This window comes from Heliconius melpomene, chromosome 21 (genome assembly GCF_056956725.1).
Source record: "Heliconius melpomene rosina isolate 202511_hmr_F chromosome 21, ASM5695672v1, whole genome shotgun sequence".
Taxonomy (NCBI): Eukaryota; Metazoa; Arthropoda; class Insecta; order Lepidoptera; family Nymphalidae; genus Heliconius; species Heliconius melpomene.
In genome coordinates, this window is record NC_140409.1 from 7,451,236 (window position 1) to 7,475,544 (window position 24,309).

General features: G+C 31.5%; 1 protein-coding gene and 1 long non-coding RNA gene across 7 annotated transcripts; one reads left to right on the forward strand and one right to left on the reverse strand.

Annotated features, from left to right (window-relative positions):
* Positions 1-1,174: 1,174 nt before the first annotated feature.
* LOC146527096 (inositol polyphosphate-4-phosphatase type I A) lies at positions 1,175-24,184 on the reverse strand. Of its 6 annotated transcripts, XM_085205690.1 has the most exons (19): positions 23,784-24,184; positions 23,472-23,627; positions 23,209-23,400; positions 17,806-17,957; positions 17,240-17,401; positions 12,826-13,181; positions 12,313-12,503; positions 11,606-11,762; positions 11,242-11,435; positions 10,767-10,879; positions 10,220-10,633; positions 9,264-9,429; positions 8,778-8,962; positions 6,818-7,029; positions 6,051-6,147; positions 5,187-5,373; positions 4,580-4,702; positions 4,213-4,348; positions 1,175-3,853 (listed from the first exon to the last, which is right to left on the reverse strand). In XM_085205690.1, exons 1-19 carry the CDS (start codon positions 23,899-23,901, stop codon positions 3,721-3,723), a joined length of 3,444 nt encoding a protein of 1,147 aa, XP_085061816.1. In that variant the 5' UTR covers positions 23,902-24,184; the 3' UTR covers positions 1,175-3,720. The 6 variants fall into 6 exon arrangements, with proteins under 6 accessions (XP_085061816.1, XP_085061818.1, XP_085061817.1 ...); XM_085205692.1 differs by lacking the exons at positions 23,209-23,400; positions 23,472-23,627; positions 23,784-24,184 and adding an exon at positions 21,546-21,860; XM_085205691.1 differs by lacking the exons at positions 23,209-23,400; positions 23,472-23,627; positions 23,784-24,184 and adding an exon at positions 21,531-21,860.
* Positions 15,723-16,661, forward strand: LOC146527097 (uncharacterized). The gene is made up of 2 exons (XR_014879235.1): positions 15,723-16,038; positions 16,356-16,661. It is a non-coding gene; the product is annotated as an uncharacterized LOC146527097 (long non-coding RNA).
* Positions 24,185-24,309: the final 125 nt, after the last annotated feature.

The window sequence follows — 24,309 nt, forward strand, 5'->3', positions numbered from 1 at the left end:
AAAAAACTGAACTGAAATAACCGAAGTAAATAAAACAACAATGAGGAAAAGCAAAGTAATAATTTAATATTTCCTAATAACCTCTTGTTAAATATACAGGGTACTCACAGCCTAATATAAAAAAAGAAAAAAATACAATTCAACTTATACAAGTTAGATACCTGGAAGTTCGATGTGGTGACAGAGGAAGACAAATTGAAAATATTAAAATGTTTACATGGCACTGTGTCTTACAAGTTTAAGTCGTAAGGTTAGTAGGCTTAATAATAAAATAAAAAAATTATACTTTTCTTCAATTATCGTACAATTTGTATACATTTTAGAAAACGCATAAGACACAATGACTAGCAACAGATTCGTAAACACTAAAGAGTACAATATTAAATTATAATAATAAGTAACAAAATGTTGTCATCTTAAAATTAAGCAATACTTCTAAAGTCCTTTCCTATAATACCTTCTTATAGAATATATACATAGATATATATACAGGATGAATCTAGCTCGATGGATAAACTAAGGTACGGAAGGGCTTCAATTCAATAACAAAATGCTAAAATATTTTACTTCAGTTTTTTTTGCATATCTATCTTTATATCATCAAAAAACCAGCTTCAATCAGCCCGCAACCAACAGGGTAGGCAAAGGAAACCTAGTGTTAAGACACTACGTTTCTTACTATGCGCCGAATTCTAGAGGCATGGCGTGTTGAATGGCCTCAACGCCAAAGTAAAAAATGAAAATATTAATTTAAATAAATATTTCATTTCCTCGAGTGGGGATCGAACCCATAACCAGTCGTGTTTATACTTTGCGCCCGTGCGCCACGACTGGCCTCTTTCTTAATCATAAAATTATAAATTCCCGAAAAGCACCTAAACCACAGGATGTCGCTGAAAACATTGGATTTGAATGGAAATGTATTTGAAATATCCTTGAACATGCCCTGTTTACCCATAGAGTAAATTGTATACATGATCCTGTATTAATTCATATTTGGCGAAATACAGAGCCCACAATAATTTGAGTGCAAATGCACACTAAAATAGTAATTTACTCATTATATGATAAAATAATATGTTAGTTCATTTATATTTGTAAATTCAATTTAAGTTCAATTATGGTGTAATAAAGTGTTAAAATAAAATAAATAATCTTTTTTCAAATTAAACAATTTTAAAAATATAGCACTCAGTTTAATGGCATATTAATGTACAGATAAAAAAAAGAAGGAACATAATTAATAACAAATTAACCAATTCAGAATAGTAACGCTAACATTAACATAATATAAGTAGAAATAAGTACAATTATTATGGCTTCGCAAATTGGCATTTTAGAATATATTTTAATTAATAAATAACTTTTTCTACAACATGATTCTTATTATACATGGTGATATCTACAAATATATTTACAAAATCCCGATTATTATATAATATTCCGTATTAACATCAATAAAACAAGTCTCAAGGAATAAAAATTACAAAAACAAATCACACTACCAATTAAACTATTTACCAAAATAAATATATTTCTTATAAAAGTGTAAGTGCTTAATAAAAATGTCACATTTATTTTAGGTGCGAAAACTGTAATTTTTTACTACTAATTGTTGAGAAACGTTTCAAATTTGCAAGAACGAGAAAATAGACAATAAAAAATTATGAAAAAGTACAGTTAAATAGTATAAAAGCTATATGTACAAAACTATAATATTATAATATAAGTGTAACAAAAATAAAAAAAAATCTATAAACGATAGTAAATAAAACGAAAGTAACCTTTTTGTCAATTTATAAAAAAAAATAAAAATAATCGAAAATAATTAAATAATAAATCTATGGACTGTCAAACATAAAATTGGAGACACATTAGCAATGAAAATTTTAATTATTTGACTATAACAATCATTGTAGAGTATATTATTAAGGGTGCATTAAAATATATTTTGTTATTTGACAAAAGACACAAAACAGTTAACAAAATTAAGGTTACTTGATATTTCACCTGCAACACTACATTTACCATAAATAAATAGTTTGGCACAACTGTGTATAGTATGGAAGAACCGGAATAATACATTGCAGTATAGCATTTAACTATTAGAACATTAACCCTTCAAATGTTAAAAGTTATATATGTCTCATAAAAAAATTGTAAATGTTGATTTTAAAAATATATTTATTTTCTGGAAATGTTAATATATTGAAAAATTGTTAAAATAATGTACAAAATAGATAAATTATTGTTTTTAATTGAAACAATGTTATTATGTATGTAAGAAATAAATTTTAAACTATAAATATATAATATGTATATGGTTACTGTTTATGATTTTATAAGATTAAATAAATATGAACTAAATTATACTTCTATGTGAATCGATACCAGCGGGAGCTCGCTATACACATTATAATATTTATTTAACGATCTAAATCGAGTCTCTTTCATATTTTTCGCAGTCAATTTTAAAATTTAAATACATATTACAAAAGTATTTCCGTGAATACATTCTTACAATATATCAGTACATTTGTATTTACCATACACAGTAAATACGTTACGTCCAAATTCTATCGCACCACATTTTTAAATATACTAAACGTTGTGTTTTTATATTACACATATTATGTATGATTTCACGTGTACGTAAGTACTAAAATGTTGGCATACACATTGGAAGATATTTGTAATTTAGAATTCTAAATACAACATTTGTATAGTTCCCTACATTTTTATGTAATTATCAAATATAATATAATAATAATAAATTAAACTTAAATATAGGTTTTATTCCAAGTAAGTACCTATCATATATGTGATTTGTCGTATTAAGTATTATCTATAAAGTTTTCAAATGTGTCCTTTATCACTACACTATAAAATAAATAATGTAGTGGAAATAAAATATATTAAAAGTTTATAGCATTTCTGTGTTCACTTAAAAAATAAACAAAAATGGAACAAAATATAGCACTCATATAATTGTAAAATATTTGAAGTAATAGGATTATAAAAAATATTTATAGGATAGTCTTGAGCGGCAGTTTTATTAATATTTGGCGTATTTACTAAACATTCTAATTGATTATAATATGGGACAAAAATTGGAAAGATGAATATATTCTCTACACTTTGTTTTCAGGTTCAAACTAATATTCCATTAAAAACATATTGAATGACTGAAAAGTTAAAATTTCTAATGTTAATTTTTTTCTTTTATTTCATATAATTATATTTTTTATTTGGAATGTAAATAATCATCTAAACAACCACAATCTACTGAATACTGTCTGTATGGAAGAAATTATTTAATTTTCTTAAAGTTATTAAAAATAAAATAAATTGTTGAACTATAATTTTTGTATAATTAACTCTTTGATGTAGAGATTATTTTTATTTTTTTATTGAATAAAGCTTGCGTTGTATGTATGAAAATAAGTACATATTCTATTCATACGAGAATCAATATCCAAATATCAAACACATTATCGTTAACACATTAACGTTTAAGTTTATTGTACATTAAATAAAAATAGAATAACAACTGCTATTCTTAAATATAAAAATAATATATACAATAGAAAATATATATAAGCAAAACTATTTCCCCCTGACATTATCTACCTTGGTAGAAGCGTCATAAGTATCGTTGTTTCCTTATTATAAAATAAGTACAAATAATAAGATCAAATGTTTTTTGTTACTTGGCTACAATTAAGTTTGTGATGATCCGTAGGACCCTGTCGGTGGTCGATAGTCCAGTGGTAAAGATAGAACCTGCTTCTTGGAGAAGGCGTACTTCCGCACCCCAATGTTTTTGTATGTGTTCTCACGACGACACCCCTCACTGGAATGTTATGATGGGTTATATCTTATGCATTCATCATATGCGGCATAAACGAAGCATACATTGGCCGTACTTATTGATTGCGTTACCCTAGAAGACTTTTTCTGTGCACCAAAATATTATAGACCTGCGTGTTTGATATTCATTTCAGCTCGATACTTCCACATGTTCATAAGAACAATGGTTTTGACAAATGAAAAACAAGCAGACAGACAGACAGACAGACGGACCACAGAATGATCCTATAATGTTCCGAAAGTCTAAGTCTTAAAAACTTTGGAATTCGTCGTAGTCACTGTGAATGTGCCACACTGGCCACAATGGCCTCGAAAGAGCAAAAACAAATAATCAAAACAAACCTCCTCATAATGCTTAGAGCTTTTTTCATTTCGTGTTCAGCGAGGTGGTACTCGGACGCGAGAATGGAACATTGCTCCAATGTTACGGACATACCAGTCCTGTCCTTAGCACTTTTGCATGATGTGAATCTTATACCTGACAAAAGTGCGATAAAATAATTACTAATTAAGCACTGTGCAATCTAATATCGACGTATAAGCATGTTGTAAGTTTGACAGCCATTCACTTCATTTGAATTAAATAAAATTCAAAGGAACTGAGGAGAAAAGATTTAAAATGACAACAATTTAATACTAACTCGAATCATTCATTAATTTAATTTAAAAAAAGAGGTTTTTTATTATATTAATCAAAAATTTAACTCACCGTTCATAAGTCTCGTGGCTAGTGCGGCTAAGTGAAGGACTTCGACATTCTTTTGCACTTTCTTGTGTACAGCTATTCGTAAGTTTTCCATTACTTCTTCTAACGGCTTGGTTCTCGATGACGCTATATAATTAAAAATAGTAGTATTTATCAAATATCTGAATATCCAATATTTTTTTCAATGTACGAATTTAGGAATGATTACTACAATAATTCCTATAAACTATTAAAAATAATATTTTGTCTAGATCGCACTATAATTCAAGATCGATATATAAACTTTTATGCAGATAATTATTTAGGTAAAAATATTACAGACATAGATAGATACAAAAATAAATATAAATAAACACAACGGTTGTGGATTCGACTCCACTCTCCCACTCGGACGCAAGAAACAATTAATATTTTCATTTCCTCGCTCTGGTAACGGGGCAAAGCGCGGCGCTGAATTTCGCCACTAAACATGCAATGCCTCAAAAATTAAGCGGAAAATGGGGAGCAGAGGTGCTGGACACAGCGTGAAGCTAGGACTGGGACGAGGAAGGGTCAAGAAATTATAAATTAGGTAATTTATGGATGGCCCTTAATTAACTAACAAACTTACCTCTACTAGGGCCCATGGGGTCAGCTGGAAATATTTTGTTGTATTTGTGATAATATTTGTACAATCTGTCTAGATTATCATTATTTGAATGATACTGTGGTACTGTTTCTCCTAAAGCTTCGGCGAGCGTCGCCTTCTCATTTATACCGATGTTAAAGAATACGGCTGTTATCGTGAAACTTAGATGCTGTAAATAAAATTAATATATTCATTTTAATTTTAGAAAATATTTTTATTTACTTAATTATAGTAAATAATATAAGTTTATTCTACAGAGTATTAGATTGCAGAGTATAAGTATAGATAAAATATGTCATATCAGAATTAATTATAAATATCTGAACTATTTAAGTAATCTATATATATAAAAGGACTTGTCCTCACTGACTGAGGTAAGACGCACGCACAGCCGTAACCGCTGATTGTAGAAACGGGAAATTTGGACAGATGTTTACTTTCATAATCTGGACATCCACTAAGAAGGGATTTTGAAAAATTTTAACCCTAAAGGGGTGAAATAGGGGTTCAAAGTTTGTATGGAAAAAAAAAATTCGGCACTGATTTTTATAAAATTTGAAATTTAGATTTTTAAAAGTATTTAATTGAACACGTGTTTCATCGTTTTCTAGAATTCTCCCCCTAAGGGTGCAAATAAGGGGTTGAAAGTTTGTATAGAATTTTTTTTAAATCGGCACCAATTTTTATAAAATTTGAAATTCAGACTCTTAAAAGTATTTAATTGGACACATGTTTCGTTGTTTATTAGAATTCACCCCTAATTAAGTAAGCGAAGCTGCGCGCGTCCGCTAGTTTAAGTATAAAGTAGAGGACGGCTTTAGGAAATAGGAATATACATTGAATTACCTGTTTGTTTGTAAATTTGTTGTACAACGAATCTGACACAGGTATATACACGGTTATCGCACCTCTTGTACCACAGACTTGTGGCAAAGCCATATTGCTGAAAATATATAAATATTTTAATTATGCAATATTTTACATAACTAAAAAGCTAAATATCTTAACACTGTTTCCGCATACTAGAGTAAGTAAAGGGAATTTAATCTACCAGCGCGAGCGTATGAAAATAATTTAACTATAATCATTCCTCCGAGTGGGAATCGAACCTATAACCATTGCGTTCAAAATCAGACACAAAGAAACTGCGCCACGACGGCGCGGTAAAAGACAAACTATCTCGTAATATTCGTTTAGTAGATGAAAAATTCAAAATTCAGTTCAATGAAATTTATTTAATATGATATTATTCACAAGTATACCTTTATATAGCATATATAAGCTATCGATTCAATACAAATGTTTATAATAGTTATTTATCATCGAATAATAAGGTCACGGCCTCCTGACTCTTTTATTAATTAAATTGAATATATTGCACTAACATACAATAAAAAATACATTAATGCCATTATATTTACTTTAATTAATCTTTATAACCAAAAATGACATAACTACATAAATTTAAAAGTGTATGTGACCAACTTCAGTTAATAATTTGGCATTACAAACAACTATATTTTCGTAATTTCACGCATATTTCTTATATAGTTAGGTGATTAGAAAGGAAACTGTACCGCTATCCTAATCAGATTTAACTTTTTATTACATACCTGTGACCAACTTTAGTTAAAGTAAATACAACAGCTTGGAGATCTTCAACAGCCACCACCATGTCGCCCCACAAGGACTTCTCCATTGAATACAGACTCAGTAAGCCTTCAAATGCACACAGGGGCCCGAGATCCGAAGTCAACACTTTAAACACTAAGTCGGAGGGCACGGAACAAAACCAGCAAAGCAAACCAGCCGTTAGTGTTGTTAACTGGAAAATTTAAAATTAGCGATGTTTCAAATATATAGATCGAACTACTGTATCTTTTCATATAAGATATGGAATCAAAAAAAAAAGATAAGGTGACGTAATTTGTCCTTAGCGGAATTAAACCCATATCTTTTTTGGTTAAGTGAGTGCACAGTGCGTGCACATATACTATAAAATAAAGTGAAAATAATTAAATAACACTGCTTCCATTTATCTAATGGTTATCGGAAGGTTATAAATTATAATTGATTTTTTTAAATGTTCATTACTGTACTGAGCAACATTATGTTAGGTATAGTCTGGCAAATATGTTATTGATAATGGGAAGCACGCGCGGCAAATTGCGCAGAAAGCGTATTTTGATGTCTGCACATAGACACCCGCTCACGCCGGACCGATTCCCCGTAAGGACTCGCGGGGGATCGTTGCGGGGTGTGACCGGGCTACGGTACAGTCGACTGCAACGCTATCAGTTCATTACTATGAAATATGAATATAATATCATATGATAGCATCATATATACGGAATAGCGTAGTAGAGCATATTTATCTAGTAATATTATAAAAATTAGTAAAAAACACCAAAGCAACATGCAAAATGAAGATATGGTAAATTGAAAAATTAAATAAAAAACTGAATTAAATTATTATAATGAGGCCACATACAAATCTTCTCAATCCAAATTCAATAAAAAAAGTAAAATTTAAAAAGTAAATTTAATATATAAAACAAGCAAACAAATACAAGATTTTGGCGTTAGGCAACATGCAAAATCAACTTATGGGTAAGTAAAAATTTTTTTAAATAATGGAAATAGAGGTCTTAACCAATAAATTATGTTAATAAATTATATCTCCAAATTAAATCAAAATTTTATTACCGTTTTATTTAAAGTAAAAAATAAAAATTAACAAATAATAAAGCAAATAATCAAAACGGTAAAAGGCATTTTTGTTTACAATTAATTATATTCTTGTTTGAACAATATAGTGTGAGCTCGATAGTACCTTTAAAGATGTGTGGGTGCGAATTTCCTGTAAGGACGTAGTGCTCACACTGACGCAAATGGCAAACTATGGCAAAGGGATACCGCACTCTCATTTTTTGTACCTCAAAATTTATTGAAATAATTTACCCAATATTATTTTCTTTTATATAATCTTTAAAAAGTTTAAATATTGCCAGATATTTCTTTATTCATATTGCATAGTTTATAAGCTTGTATTATGCACACTGAATGTTTATGTTGTACATAAGTGTGTATATAGTATATACACATATACGTAAATATCATGTGCCATTAGTTATATAAGCAGAAGCTTAGAATTGATTAATTATTTATTGACTCAAAAATGTTATACTTTTCGGGCTTGTCTTGATTTTATTCTCGACATACAATGTATAAAACAGCTGATTATTTTGCGATATTTAGATATCCTCATTAAATTTTCGTTTTGTATAATTTACTTCAACATAAACATGATTAGATATTTTAATTATCGTATAGGTAAATGTGATTTGCTAAGCGTGAGGTAAAACAACATAACAGGTAACACTGATCGAACGTTCTCTGCGCATACATATACTGCGCAATTTACCGCGCGTGCTTCCCATTATCAATAACATATTTGCCAGACTATATACGTGGACGTGACGGCTGGAATTGGAAAAACTATAAGATGTTAATTAAATATTTCTTTTAAAATGTAGTTTATATCTTACAATAACATTTTTTAAAAAGTCTTACCGCCTGTGAAAAACATATGTCCCGACGAGTTTGCAAGGCCGCGTTCTCTTTGGCCCAAGTCGGGGACTCACACCTCAGCCTCAGAACGGCGTGTGACACTCGAACCCAGCCCACTAAAGACTCTGTTGCCACTTTAAACTCATCCGTCACGATCTTTAACATTTCGAGTTTTTCTTCAGTTATATCTAAAAAACGATCGATATAATAATTATATGTATAAAACAATTTATTTGCCAGACATGATCTAAACACTTCATTCTCCACACTTTCCAAGACATAGCACGTCGAGTGGCGTAACTCATCGCGGCATTTTGTGTTAATACTAAATATAAACTAATGTAATAATAAAAATAATTTATTCTCCCGGGTGGGGACCAAAATCCACAATAATCGCGTTTAGAGTCAAAAGCGATCCCTCTGCGTCATAATAGCCTCATCTATTATGTTATCTGACGAAAACGTGTAGAATATATAGAAAAAGTTTACCTTCGCATCGGTCAGTTAATTTAAGAACGTTGTTTATCACAATCGTCATAGCTGTTTCCACGTCAGAGCCTACACTCTTCAAAAAAGCCAAATTACTTTCTCGAGTAGCGGAATCTACCTGCCCAATGCTTGGGAGGGATATCGAATCCTTACCCAAATCGGTATTCTGAAAAGAATTAATCTATAATTACCACTAAATATATAACATGTAAGACTTATGTTACATATTTCATATTTTTTTTAGTTAAAAAAAATATTTAAAGAATGATTTAGTTTAATTAAATATTATTAAAATATTTCGCAATGTAATGCAAATAGAAATTTCCAGTTTTTTTTTTATTTAAATTCGCAGAGCTGTTTAACATAATATTAGATATTGTAAAAAAAACATTTGAGAGATATTACTTAAGCCTAATTCTCGCTTAAACATCAATCATTGAGATCGCTTTGGCGCCAATATTATTCATTTAGTACAAAAATACTGCATCATAAATTTTGAGAGATTATAATTCAATATTATTATCAACAATTGACTATTATATAAAACGCATTGATATACTTGTAATAATAAAATTTGAAAAAAATCTACATACAATAGCTGTTGTGATGTAGGCATTTACTATAACAAAACTATTTTATTCAAATATCTTTCTATTATTTATGTATAAATTTCCAAGAGGTCCAAGACAATCTAATACCAGAATATACAAAAGAAAAAAAAAGTTTCAAAGGATAATTAAGAAAACTTAAGTAAAATTTTGTAAAATACTACTGATATTATGGATGACTGTGTGTAGTGATTGCAGTTTCAAAGTCTCTGCAGATTTTACAACCTAAAGTCCTCAATTGTCAATGACTACGCCCCCACAATACACTTCGGAGAATGGAGGAAATGCAGGAAAATCAACATAAGCCAACATCAAAAGAAAGTTAACACAAATTGTTTATTAATATACCTTTTTTTTATCAATTCCACTCAAACTTTCCATAACACACCTATAAGACACTTGTTCCAACGACGCTGTACTTTTAAAATCGTATCGCAAACTACCATGCCTTAGCCTTTTCGAGTCGAATGAAAAGCTATGCGCATCATTCAGTTTAGGCTTTGTTGGTGAACGAACTGATCTGAACGAATGATTCAGTCGATTTCTCTCTTCACTGTTGAAATAATCGTTGAAAAATTGTAGTTCACTCTTCGAGTCTTTGCTCTTACTGTTCGATGAGAAAGAGCTCGATGGGAATATGGCACTGTCTATCATTGGTGAAGTTTCCTTGGAGCTAGAGCTAGACGAAGCCTCGAATGTGTCGCAATCGGAATTATCAAATATATTTAACTGTTCCGTCAAACGAAGCACCATTGAAGCTACCTGTAATTTATTAATAATATATTTTTTAATTTACACTCAAATTAAATTTTACGCATATCATACAATATTTTGTAATACTTTTCTTTAATAAAATATATTATATCTTTGAACAAAAGTTTGAAGAAATACATACTTGATTTTCTGAATCATTGCGATTGCGTGTCGGCCATCCTACAATTGCCAAAGATTCTTCCACTACAGGTGGTTCCCACAACGCAAACATACTTTTCACTTTCCCTTTAATAACTAAAAAATAAAAAAAAACATTAATAGTTTAAAAAATTAATCATGATAAAGACATGACAAGAAATCTCCATATTTGATTAAATAGCCTTAGATGTCGAAAATACGAAAGAATAGGCTTAGACTGCGATAAAAAAGAATAGAAATAGGATCCCTACTAAGTTGCTAGGCAGTTTTAAAGGAAGGTAACAAACTTAACTTCAAACTGGTAACAAACTTTATAGTAGCAAATACAAACATAGCATACATTTAAAATTTAAAATTAGAAATGGATAAGTATTTAAAAATAACGACTAAATAATAATTAATAACAAATTAAATACCTAAAAAAAAAAAATATAATACATATATTTTTACGTGCATACCTTCTGTACTGTGTACTATTTCAGTTAATTGATTCGCCTGCAGCAAAACTAGGAGTCTCTCCATACTTGTGACGATTTCATCTCGTAATCGTATTAAAGCCATAATATTGTCGTACTCAGCCTGTATTTTGTTTGCCGTGGCATAGTTTAATGCTGCTTTTGTGCTACTTATGTCCTTTACTTGTTGAACTAAGCTAAAATGGTGTATTATTATTTTAATCTTGATAATGATTATAAAAAAAATCTAAAAGTCCTGATATAAAAGCGCTCGCTGCCGTCGATTGGGCCGGACGAAGTTGCTGGTATGAACCTACCCTCTTGTCGACCAAATGATAATAATGTTATACCTCACGCTTCTACTTACCGTATGAGACCACCAGAGTGTTCAGACTTCTGCGAATGTGCCGCGAAAGCACCAGCTGTGATGACGTCATGGAAACCAGTCTTGTTCAGCGTATCATTGTAAACCCACATCCGTTGTAAATGCAAGTTAATTGGTGCAAACTCTAAGCTAGAATCATCTGTGAATGAAGAAATATGATCACTAAGAAAATATTATCATAATTACATTTTGTATATTAATTGTGACAATCTGATACCATTGGATGCTTAAGATGTAATTCAGGTCTGATATTAATGTTTAATGAGACGCAACCTGAGCCTTGCCTTGCTATCGGTGCAAGTCACACCAAACCTCAACTTTGACCTTGTGGAGTTATTATAACATGAAAGTGTAATACAATTGTCAGGGTGAGGGTATTGTACAGAAAAGGAAATAAAAACACCCACATAATTATTTATAAAAGGGAAATTGAACGGCTATAAAAAGTGACGTTTTTGATAGATTGAGACAGTACGTCGTTATTCTGCCTCCCGTAAGGTGTAAAATTGTGACGGTGGTCAAGTATTTAAAATCAGTGTCATTGTTGGAACTATGCGTTTTAAAACGTGTATAAGTGTAAAGTGTTATGTTATAGAAATAGTGTTAAGTGTGCTGTGTAAAGTGTTGGAAGTGTGTTTTTTTGTGTGTGTTTTCTGACATTTCCTCCTGACATTTTTAACAAATGTTACCTTTTTTGCTGCTGGCTTTATAATATGCATGTTCGGCTTGATGCAGACACCTTTTAGAATGGCTATAATGTTTTAAAAGCGATATATGAGTACTAGCCAGTTCCAGTTGTCGAGCTCGCCAATGACCATTTAAATCACCAACAGACAATAACTCTTCTAAAAGTTCCTTATCTCTTTGAATGTATATTTCTCTGAGGGCCAATAAAATAATTAAATAATATATAAAGTTCTACAATACTCTACACCACATTACTAATCTTACTAAAACTCCTTCTCAACTCTCAACTTCCACTCTCAAGCAAAAACTACTAAACGAATTATAGAGACTTTACAGTAATATAGTTTAAATATAAGAATAACACATAGCCTACAATTTATATAAAGATTTTTATATACTTTCGCTATAATATAACAAGAAATTTAAGCCGCGTTTGAGTGGCTAGTATATCATAAAAAATTAAAAATAAAATTTATGTATCAAGTACATTACAAAAATATATCATAAATACTTACAAAAGTTGCATTGGCATTTGGTAGCACAATTTAGGTTCAGCCATTATTTCATGAACTGTTATATCACCACCCAGGCCCGAGTGGAACCTGTATGTAACTTGATGACTATTGACGAAATTCTGTTTCAACAGACTTCCGTATGATGGAAATTTTAATTTAAGGCCCAGTCTAGGTGGCAGAGATTGTGAACGACGGTGGCATAACACCTTTTGTGGAATATCAATACAATTTCTATCATTTGTGTGACTAGGACTTGTTCCTATATAGGAAGGTTCCAGGCTCCAACCATTCACGGTCACAAAACCGACAGTTTTATTTTCACGCGTGACAAGAGCTACGCGCAATCTTTGGGCTTCCTGTTCGAATGAAAATAAAAATATTAAAATCAGCTTCACGCTGTATCCCGCAAACAGCATTGTAACAATTCACTAATTCACAATGTATGCAGTCTTAGAGAATATTTTCTCAAGAATGACATGGATATGCACAAGGATGTGGTAACAGTTGACTTACTCGTCCTTGGGCAAAGTGAACTGGCGTAGGCCTGTAGTACTTACTACTTCTGATCGCATGGCTGTATGGAAGAGCAGGGGGCTGCATGGTAGATTCCATAGAGACTTAGTGGGCCCGGGCGTGGATACTGCTTCTTCGTTATCTCGGTTACACTTCGCCATGTGGGATGTCAATGCGACTATCATTGTGCCGATAGTGAGTTAACGGTTTAATAGCGAAAAGCCTCGACCAACATCTTAAGAGGCTACGCTTAGCAGTTGGATCAAGAACCGGATGTAGAAGGCAGTTTTACTTGAGACGACGCGTACTGTGAGGAGGTTCCTCTCTCTGGAGGCCTAGCCACCGACGACTTGGACCCTTGTCACGCCCAAGGAAGAGTGTTTTTTTATATTTTTAAATGTATTTTTGTTATAATAACTTATATTTAAAAATGTAAAATTTATTCTTTGTGTAATAAAAGTATATCATGAGGTAGTTAATAAAACACCATATGCGTACAAAACAAAATTAATATTTTAAAAAATAAGGGTTCACATACTAATGCATTATACGTAATGTTGTGCTCTTGCGCCACGACTGGCCTCAAAAAAAATATTACTGAGTGTAAATATTATTATAATAGTGCCATAACCTCAAAACTTTATTAGTGTATTGATTTACTTTAAATATTAATTATTAATATAAAATACAGCGGCCCCCCGCGGCTTTGCTTGAACTACATGATTATTCATTTAATAAACAGAATTGACTGACAGTCAAATGTGTTGATGTCAATGAATTTTATTTAATTTACTCGCTCAGAAACAGCCTTAAATGTTAAATTATTGATTAGGATAAGGATTTATAATATTCGTTGTAAATAACTGTAATGATTGCATATTACAAAAAATACCCGAATCGAATAATCCAATATCGAAATCGAATCCAAAATAATTAATCGAATAAATGAATCGAATATCGAATCGAAAATAATTAATTGAGAACCTTCTCCTTGTTTTGAAAGCCGGTTTAAAATACAGATTTATTATAAGTATAAGTATAAGTATAGATATTGCTTGGCGAGATCCAATTCATTGCTCTGATGACGAGCTGATGACAATGAGTTAATGACAGGAGACATCTGTCTCATATCATACGTCATCAGAACTCATGATCAGAGCAAATATTTGGAACATTAACGAGCTCTCTGTGTCCTTTTTCCCCACAAATGAAAGTGACCAAGTAAAAACATCCAATATTCATGATGATAAAGCTGACTATTCATGACATTGTTCTGATACTTAAGTTTTCGTCTTAAAGTATGAGAATGACAATGTCATAAATACTCAGCAGTCAGCTGCAGTCGCAGCTTTATTGTTATACACATCCAAGCAATTAGCAGCAGAGAGGATAAGACTTGGTAATCGAATGTATCATATCTGCCACACTACTGGGTAGTTGATATGGTAGTTTGGCTTTTATAATGCATTCGATAAGCAACATCTTTAGCTTCATGGGCACGGATGATTGACCACTCGCTAGCAATGATGCAATGGTGAAGCAATGATGAAGTATCGACTACGCAGCATGTGACCAAAATTGTGTCACATTCCCACCTGGACGCAGTAAATTGGTGGCTAGGAAGGAATGTGACACTTTAGATCACAAATTTAGTGTGTCTGAACTGTTGCAAAAAAAGCGGTCTTTTGGCTAAGGAGCCATCTCTTCCAGACAACCTTTAGGTCGAAAAGAAGCTGTCATAGTTATGAGCAGATAGGTAGGTGGTGAATATTATGATATTATGAAAAATATGTATATTATATATATATATAATATATGTATTGTGTTTTTTTTTTTCGTTTTATATATATATATATATAAAACGAATTAAAAAAACACAATACATATACCTTTTCATATAGTTAAATACAGACTAATTTAAAATACACAATTAAATATATAAGACAAATAATTATACACATATATATACAAATACATACACAAAAATAGTAAAACATACATAATACATACGTTATAATTTATACTATACTCAATGTCAACATAACCTATTTAAGAGGTTTTCGTAAACTTATATAAAAAGTAAATACAAATATATATATATATATATATATATATATATATATATATATAGTTATATAAAATTCAGCTATTCCTTTTCGACCTGCCAGTTATATGGATTTAAAAAATACAATACAAACAACAGCAGCAAAAAAAACAAAAATTAAAAATAAACACCATTAAATACATTAAAAGGGAACAGAAAGACAAAATAAATAAAAAAATGCAAAAAAACAATATACAGTAAATAAGTAAACGTGGCCTTCTTGAAAATACATAATAATGGCAGCATTGCATTAGTAATACATAACTGTCACTGTCAATATATATGAAAGTGTCAATTATGTCAGAAACATAAACATTCAATCATAAATAATTATTAATAAGCAACATCTTAAGCTTCATAGGCACGGATGATTGGGGAGCAATGATGAAGTGTCGACTACGCAGCATGTGACCAAAATTGTGACACATTCTCACCTAAACGCAGTAAATTGGTGGTTAGGAAGGAATGCGACACTTTGGATCACAAATTTACTGTGTCTGAAGTGATGTGATGAAGTTGATGATAAAACTAGAAAACCTTTACCATATGTACTGAAGCTTCCAACTTTCTAGCTGAAGCTTGAATTTAGATAAGCAGTAAAGAGTTTATTTATAGAACTTACTAATCATGTTATCATGCATATAGTGAAGTAATTAATTAATTATAGTAGCATTCATTCAAAAACAGAACACATTTCCTTAGAAATCAGAACAAGTTTTATAAAATACATAAATATTAGGATAAAAAAAATCAAATAACATAGTTTAAGCAAAGCAAAGCAAATTAAAATGATATGTAGCAAAATTATATGGCTTGTAATATAAATGCATACACAGATTGCTCATCATATAAGGCCCATGTTAGAACATTTGAGGAATAATAACTAATAATTACTTTTTCATTATTCTTTTAGGCCTAGGACTATTGATCTTAGATGATTTAATATTTGTGGAGAAATTCGACACCAAAGGTGGCACAGGATTATCAGCAACCTTCTTTAAAATGGAGTTTACCTCTGAAGTGTTTGATGAAAAAACTGATTGCCTGACTGAATTTTACCAGATGTACTAAAGCAACATTTTATCATAGAGGGTAGAATTGAAGAATATGGTGAAGTCCATTGTTTGTTATATTCTTTTTATTTGCTATGTACTAACCATATATTGTAATTAGTATGCGAACCCTTATTTTTTAAAAATATTAATTTGTTTTGTATGTATATGGTGTTTTATTATTTATTATTTCTTGTTTAAACAATAAGAATTGTTACAAGTGGCGCCCAACTATAAATACCAGCATACTAATTATTTACTTCAAATATGAATTATTTATATAAAATGTGATTAAAATTAGAGACCATTCGTGGCACAGGGGCACAAGTGTGTGACTGCACATGCGACTGGTTGTGGGTTCAATTCCCTCTCGCAGAAATGAAATATTTAATATTTTCATTTCTTCTCTCTGGTGTCGAGGCAAAGCGTAGCGAGAATGTGGCACAAAATTGGGAACGAAAGTGTCTTAACACTAGGTTCCCAGGTAACCTCTGCCTACCGCACTAGTCGCAGGATACAGCATGAAGTTAAAAAACAAAGTTAATAAATTCTGCGTTCATAATGCGATATGTACATCTATTTGTCTGTCATCAGTACAAGCGCCTATAACTGCCATAATAAATACTCCTGAAATTCTATATAATAAACGTGTCTCTTATATAAACGTATGTACTATGGTTAAAAATATATTATTATAAATTGGGTACTATATCGTGATATTATAACTTATAACCAGAACACTTACCTGTATAGTACTTAACTGCATCGAAGTAAATCCCATTAGCACTGCAGTTTCAGAGAACTTTTCTCTGACATCATACACAACTACGCTAACTGTAGCATTTCTAGCTAAGCCATCACTCGCTCGAAATAATATTGTCTTAGAAAATGAAGGATTACTGCAACTCTAAAAATAATATACAGATTGTTTTTGTCAGCCCCACTTTAAATGAGACCACAGTTTTAACATCTCTATAAAAGTCTAATACAATTTTTAAAAAATCCCAAAAATGAAAAAGTATTTTTTCTAACATAAAAAATAATAAAATTATCGTTGTAACATAAAACCCCATTTGTGAAGAACGACGCACGCATACATAAACCTATCAAAGGGACACCGCCGCCCACGTCTCATTCCAAAATTGAGTCGTAGGTATTGGCGGAAAAGTTCAAAGTGTTTTTAGGTATGGGTTAAAAATATTTTACCCTATATGATGTTCCCGTAAAAGGAGCGCTGACACTTCTACCCTATATATTTCAAATCATAAAAGTGTATTATATTTGTTTTTCTTTTAATAATACTATACTTACTTCCACAATCTCTGTAGTTCCATACTTAATGCAAAGTCCTTTAGAGTACTTTACATAAATAACTATAAGTGGTGAAGGGGGGCGGCCATAACCATCACACAATAAGTTATCACAAGAAAGGGCCAACTCACATAATGGTACTTCATTCATATCTGTAAACATAAAAACACATAATTATCTTTAACTTATACAATAAATAAACATCCAATAATCTAGTATACTACAAATATAATTCTTAGAAACGTGTTGTTCGAGACGAACAAAAGAAAGATCAGAAATTTAATATAAATTTAATATAATACAATTATTTGCCAGGGGCGGCACGCGTGCGGCTCGCTCGGTGGAAGCTTGGTGAGTGGGGCGTGTGGAGGAACTGTGTGTCGTTCGATGCAGGCAAAACGGCGCCGACATACTCCCGGCCATTGTAAGATGAATTAGATCTTTCAATCAGACTTCGTCCAACAGACAGACAGACAGAGACAGATACGGTTGATAGACCTCTTTATTAATTCTTGAAAGGTGGTGAGATCCACAACTCGAGGAACTCCATCGGTTTCCGGATACAGCTTAGTGACGCGGCCCAAACGCCAGCAGAGTTGGGGTTGACAGTCCTCCTCAATTAATACTAAGTCATCTAACTTAAGATCTCTGCGGGCAGAGACATTAAAGTATATTTACGTTTTGCATTAGAAACAAAATTCTTCTTTATATTTTTGATTTAGTACAATGAACTTTTTGTAACACTGTAAGTGATAACCGTGCATTGTGTAACTATTTAAGAATTATTAAGATATTTAAAAATAATTTTTTGGCGAAAACAACAATTTAACATTAAGTGAACTGTTTAAACCAGGCAACCCTGGACTTGCGGCAGACTTAAAGCTGGCAACCCTTAATTTTCCAATTCCTTATACGATTTTCTTTCAAATGATGTGCGATTTATATAAAAACATATGAATGCAATTTTCTCCAAAAACGAGTTACGAAAAAAATTAATTAAAGGTGATTGCGGCAGGATTCTTCTAGGCAATCCAAGTGTAATCTGTTCTAATAATCATGTATTATTCATTAATATAAGTTTAATTAAGAAAACAGATCCCTGCAGATTTAAGCGATGGGATCTCAGGCCAAAAAGACGATGATTTTCCTTGCAAACTAAACATTCATAATTACGCCTAGGCGAAGAACCTCTTTTATTATTCAACGCAGCCATAAATGATTTGGCGTGTGTTTTTACAGAAAAAATTAAAATTAGATTTTTTATTGTTATGGATAATTCCATCCTGCTTATTTCAGCTAACCGTCTCCAAGACGTCCGCGCGACTTTTCAAAAATGTAAAAAAATCGGCTAATGTAGGAAGTTCTGGCAGAGAATTTCTATGTTCCTCCGATTTATAAATATTTGTGTTATCAAATTTTGCTGGGATCATATAAATACGTAATATGTCCCACTTGCAAGTAAGTAACCCAAGAGTGCCTAACGCCCGCAAGTTTTTAGTAACATGATCGATTGGATTCAAAAGAAAATAAAGACCTAATATGATTGTAACTGACGTTTATTGTAGATCGCTCACATAAACGTTTCCATCCATACCTATATTATAAATTCGAAAGTAACTCTGTCTGTCTGTCTGTCTGTCTTTTACGCAATCAGGGCCAAATCGCTAATTCTATTGTGATAAAATACACATATAGAGATACTTGAGGGTCTAGTAATGAACATAGGATACTTTTTTTTCTCATATTTGTAATATTTTCGATATATATCAATATATTAAAATACTTATTAATTTGACATGCAATTTATTCCGCCATGTTTATAACAACCGCCGTTGCTAAGCAACGATTTGCAAAGTTTGTTGTTTTAAGAAAACGTCACCCAAAATGAGCTTGCTTAATGCATATATGGCGCGTGCCGATATAGATTTGTATACATTAACAAAAATTAGATGATTTCTATAATTTGATATTCATCCTTATGAAAATAAATATAATAGTCACTTTTAGCATTTTATCTAGATGGAAATTATAGTTTACTGTATAACATTCTAATAAATAATTAAGGAGATGTCACTGATTCCAAATGAACGAGTGGTATAGTATGATCGGCGAGAACGGGAAGATGACTTTGATGGTTTTGTAAATTTTTATATATTTTCGAATTACTGTTAATTTTTATGTAATTATTTGCTGCTTATAATTAATTTATCTCAGCTCGGTTATCTATACCGATGTTATACACTTAAAACATCGTAATTTTAATCATTTGAGATTTTATTTAATATTGTTCGCAAATATTAATAATTATTTAATATAGAAAAATGTTTAGTACGCGCGCACGGCAAACTTTAGGTACTTTTTCTAATATTAAGAATTTCCTTTAGTTACTTTTACTTCTTTTGTTTGTTCATTTCGGTTACTCAGATATTTTTTCTAATAATAAATCTCCACTTATTATTATTTTTTAACTTATTTTAATTATTTAGGCTTATATTTTCGAGGGCGTAGCCGCGTCCGGGCCCACTAGTGCTTCTATATAATTAATATCGGCCACTTCCAAATTACTAATAACGCGGGCTGCTCCCCCTCCTAATTAAGAAGTAAGATAGTGAAATTTGTAAATATTTTTTATTCTATTATTACTATGAATTAATGATGTAAAAAGTTCTTTAAATTCAAGCCATTTAAAATATTTACCATTAAAATTTGAAATCTTTATGAAGGGTAATTTAAAACCTAAAAAACCTTGACCATCATTGCAGCATGAAGAGTGGTCAGTTGCATTAGAATGAGTAGATTCATTAAAATTACTATGTGAGGTTTTAGCTAACATTGACTTGGCAAGAGAGATATAGTGATCAAAATCTTGTTCCATAACCTCACATGACTGCAGTTCAATATCGATCCTAGTTGCCCTTATGACTCCATTTGTGCCTGCAGCTCGTCAAATTCCTTATTATAAAATATTTCCGCCCTAGACAGTTTCATCTCAAGCTTCCTGACCTCTAAGTCAGATAAATCGTCTTGACCTTGTATCATATCTAAATGATTATTAAATCTAGTTAAACGTCCCTTAATAGTACTACGTTTGAAATTAAGATCCTTTAAAAGTTTAATATCTTCAGCTTTAGATTCCATTTTACGATCTCTTCGCTTTACGACCCCGCAGGCCAGTTCGAAACCGGCCCCAGTCAGCTGAATACGCGGCAGTTGCACGATGCTACGCCACGTGGTATCAGCTAGCCGCGTAGATTAAAGGTTAAAGTCACGCGGCGACGTCGTCACTGCACTGGGATGTTAACATTAATAATGGCAAATAATAAGCAAACTAAGCGAAAAATTAGAAATATAAAGACGAGCTGGGCAATTCAACTAGAAATATTCATTAAAATGAAAAAGTAGAAATTAAGTAAATAATATTGTTGTTTTAGATTTATATTTATAATAGATCTAGTAGCAAGCAGTAGCAGTAGCAAACAATTAGCAACGTTGCGGCTAGCGCAATAGCTATAGTGCAACACGATGATGACTCACGATGACTCGTAAAAAAATATTAATATTTAAATGTGTATAGATAAAGTCTAAGCAAAAGCAGATTTATGTACGGACTAACATAGCAATCTAGGTATGTAATGAAAAGTATGATGCAACTTAAAATTGAAAATTCAAATCGGAATTTAGGGACCACGCATTTGAGATAAAGAAAATAGAAGGAACAAGCTCACAATTACTAGACAAACCGACGTGGCTGAGACAGAGTGTCCTGTTCTCCGTCCGCGTTAAGCAGTGACTGGCATTTGGTGATGATGCAATGATGCCGGCCGACGTGACTGAGACGGAATGTTCTTGCTCTCCGTCCGCGTTAAGCAGTGACTGGCATTTGGTGACGATATAGGCAAACCAACATGGCTGAGACGAAATGACCTTGACCCGTCCGTCCGGAAGTTCGTCGGATTCCTCCCGTAGCCTATTTTCCATGTCCTGTCACGGTCACCACTTTTTGTTCGAGACGAACAAAAGAAAGATAAGAAGTTTAATATAATAAAATTATTTGCGAGGAGCGGCACGCGTGCGGCCCGCTCGGGGCGTGCGGAGGAAATGTGTGTTGTTCGACGATATACTTAAGTATCGTTACAATTTGGTAGAGATACTTGGTAACTTAACGGTATAATAACATTATAATAAGGTTAATTTTCCGTTAAATCTTAACGTAAAATTTAGTGTTACTTCGAAATTTGCGATAAAAATAGCGGTATAAATCATCCTTTTCTTTTATTACTTTTATGCGACGTTGCCGTTTTGTACAAGTCGCCGATCGACGTAGCGTCTCCCTCCAGAATTCACCAGAAAGTGGGGAACGGTGTCTTTACACTAGGTTCCCTCTGCTTACCCTGCTGTGTGCGGGATACAACGTGAAGAAAAGGAAAAGAAACAAAGAAAGATTAAAAAAACATTTTTTATAATGATAATAATTTTATTAAACTTACCCATTTAAGTTTTAAAAAATTAAATGCTTACCGATTGTAAAACCAACGATGTAGCTACATTCACAAAAACAATGAAAACTTGGAATAGCAAAAGAAAATACGACCAGTCGACGCAGTCGTACATATATATGTACTGTTGCTATTAGACGAGAGCGACGGTAACAAAACTAGCTTATAACGATAGCTTTTTACGATGTTTTTGTAAACAAAAGGTTGCCTGTAAGAGATCACTTACAGTGATAAGGCCACCCTTGCGCTATGTTAAACTACTATAATTCTCATGTATCTTTATGTATCTTTGTGCAATAAAGTATTTTTGATTTGATTTGATACCTAATGATACCGTAGAATTCAAGTTACCTATACTTAATGGTAAAATTATCTAAATATAAAGGTAAATATGGTAACGCTATTTATCAAGAATAGATATACCATAACTTTCTTATTCAATTGCATATATATTAGAAATATTATGCACTTAATAAAGATTGAAATTGCTTTTGACAGCTTATCAATAAAATGGATATTTTAAAAGATATAATTTTTAAAATACAAGAGCAGAGTGGTTGTTACATCATACAGCATACAGACTTGTACTTGCGGGTGTCTGTTAGATATGGATGAAACAGCAAGATACATCCTTTTAATGTCTAAGTTGTCAGTACTGGTTAATGTTTTATAGTTTAGTAAAAAAATGATTTTTAATTTATTTTGAAATGATTCATGAATATCTCAAAAAAGTAAAAATATTTTTGAAAGTTATATAAATATGATGTAATATAAAAAATATATATAATTATATAAAAACTAACAATTATGATTTATAATTGTGTTCCTATCAGGTACAGTGATTTCTAGTAGTTCAGTTTACAACCAAATTGTAATTTGTTTAAATATATGATTATTATTTTCTTACCCAACACTATTCCCTTTTGTAATCTATAAGTTGATATATCAGTTGTTGCCCTTATTCGGTTAAGTCTTTCCTTAAGTTCAATGATTTGTGTATTAATAGCATCAAATGGTGCCAACTCTATGGCCTTTAACCAAAGACTTCGTTCTGCTTCATGCAATGCTGCCATTCTGTAGCACACACCATTGTCCCACACTAAAGTGAACATAACAAAAGTTAGATAATAATTATTTTGAAATTTTAATAAAAGTTGTAAATAATTATACCTATATGAAAAGGCCAGTATCCATTTTCATCTTGATTCTGGACCTTTATTTGGTGCTGGCCTAATACTATAACACCCACGGGCTCATGCCAAGGATCAGGTCCTTTTAGATAAAACAGAAGATTACCTCTAAGTCGAAACCAGCGTAACCAACAGCCTAAAAAAATAACTTGTTTAGCAATAAATATTTATTATACATTTAGAATATTATGCCACTTTTCACACAATGCCTTTCTCTTTAGCAAGCAAATAAGAGAAATGCGTGAAAAGAACAATATGGCTTTAATAAAACAATTTTGAATTATTTACCTACCTTCAGATCGGCGAAAAAATCCGTCTTGTTTTTCTTTCAGCACCATTACGCCTTCACGATCGAAAGTGTGAGGAGTTTGAGAAGCTAATGCGGCTAACTCTTGTTTATTAAATCTCATTTTTAAATTTACTAGATTACATTTGTTTTGCAACGATAAACAACACCCTTTTAAATGTCAGTTACATATTAATATTTTTTTAATAATATAAAAAGAATTCGTAACGTTACATGACTTTTGCTACAATATAATCGACTATGCCATTATGTATAGGTATAAGGAAAATTTAAGTATTATGATAAATTAATATTTGTCAAAAGAAAATGTATTACATAGTACTTATCAAAATCACATATTTTTCAGAAGCAAAGAGAAGGCTTAAACGAACAAGTGACAGAGTCACAAACAGATGTATGACTTTGACATATACCACTGCCTTTAAAAAATATATAATAAGTAAAAAGATAAGAAATTAATGCCATATTCCGTTTTTTTAAAGGGGACCATAGACGGAGATTCCATATTTTA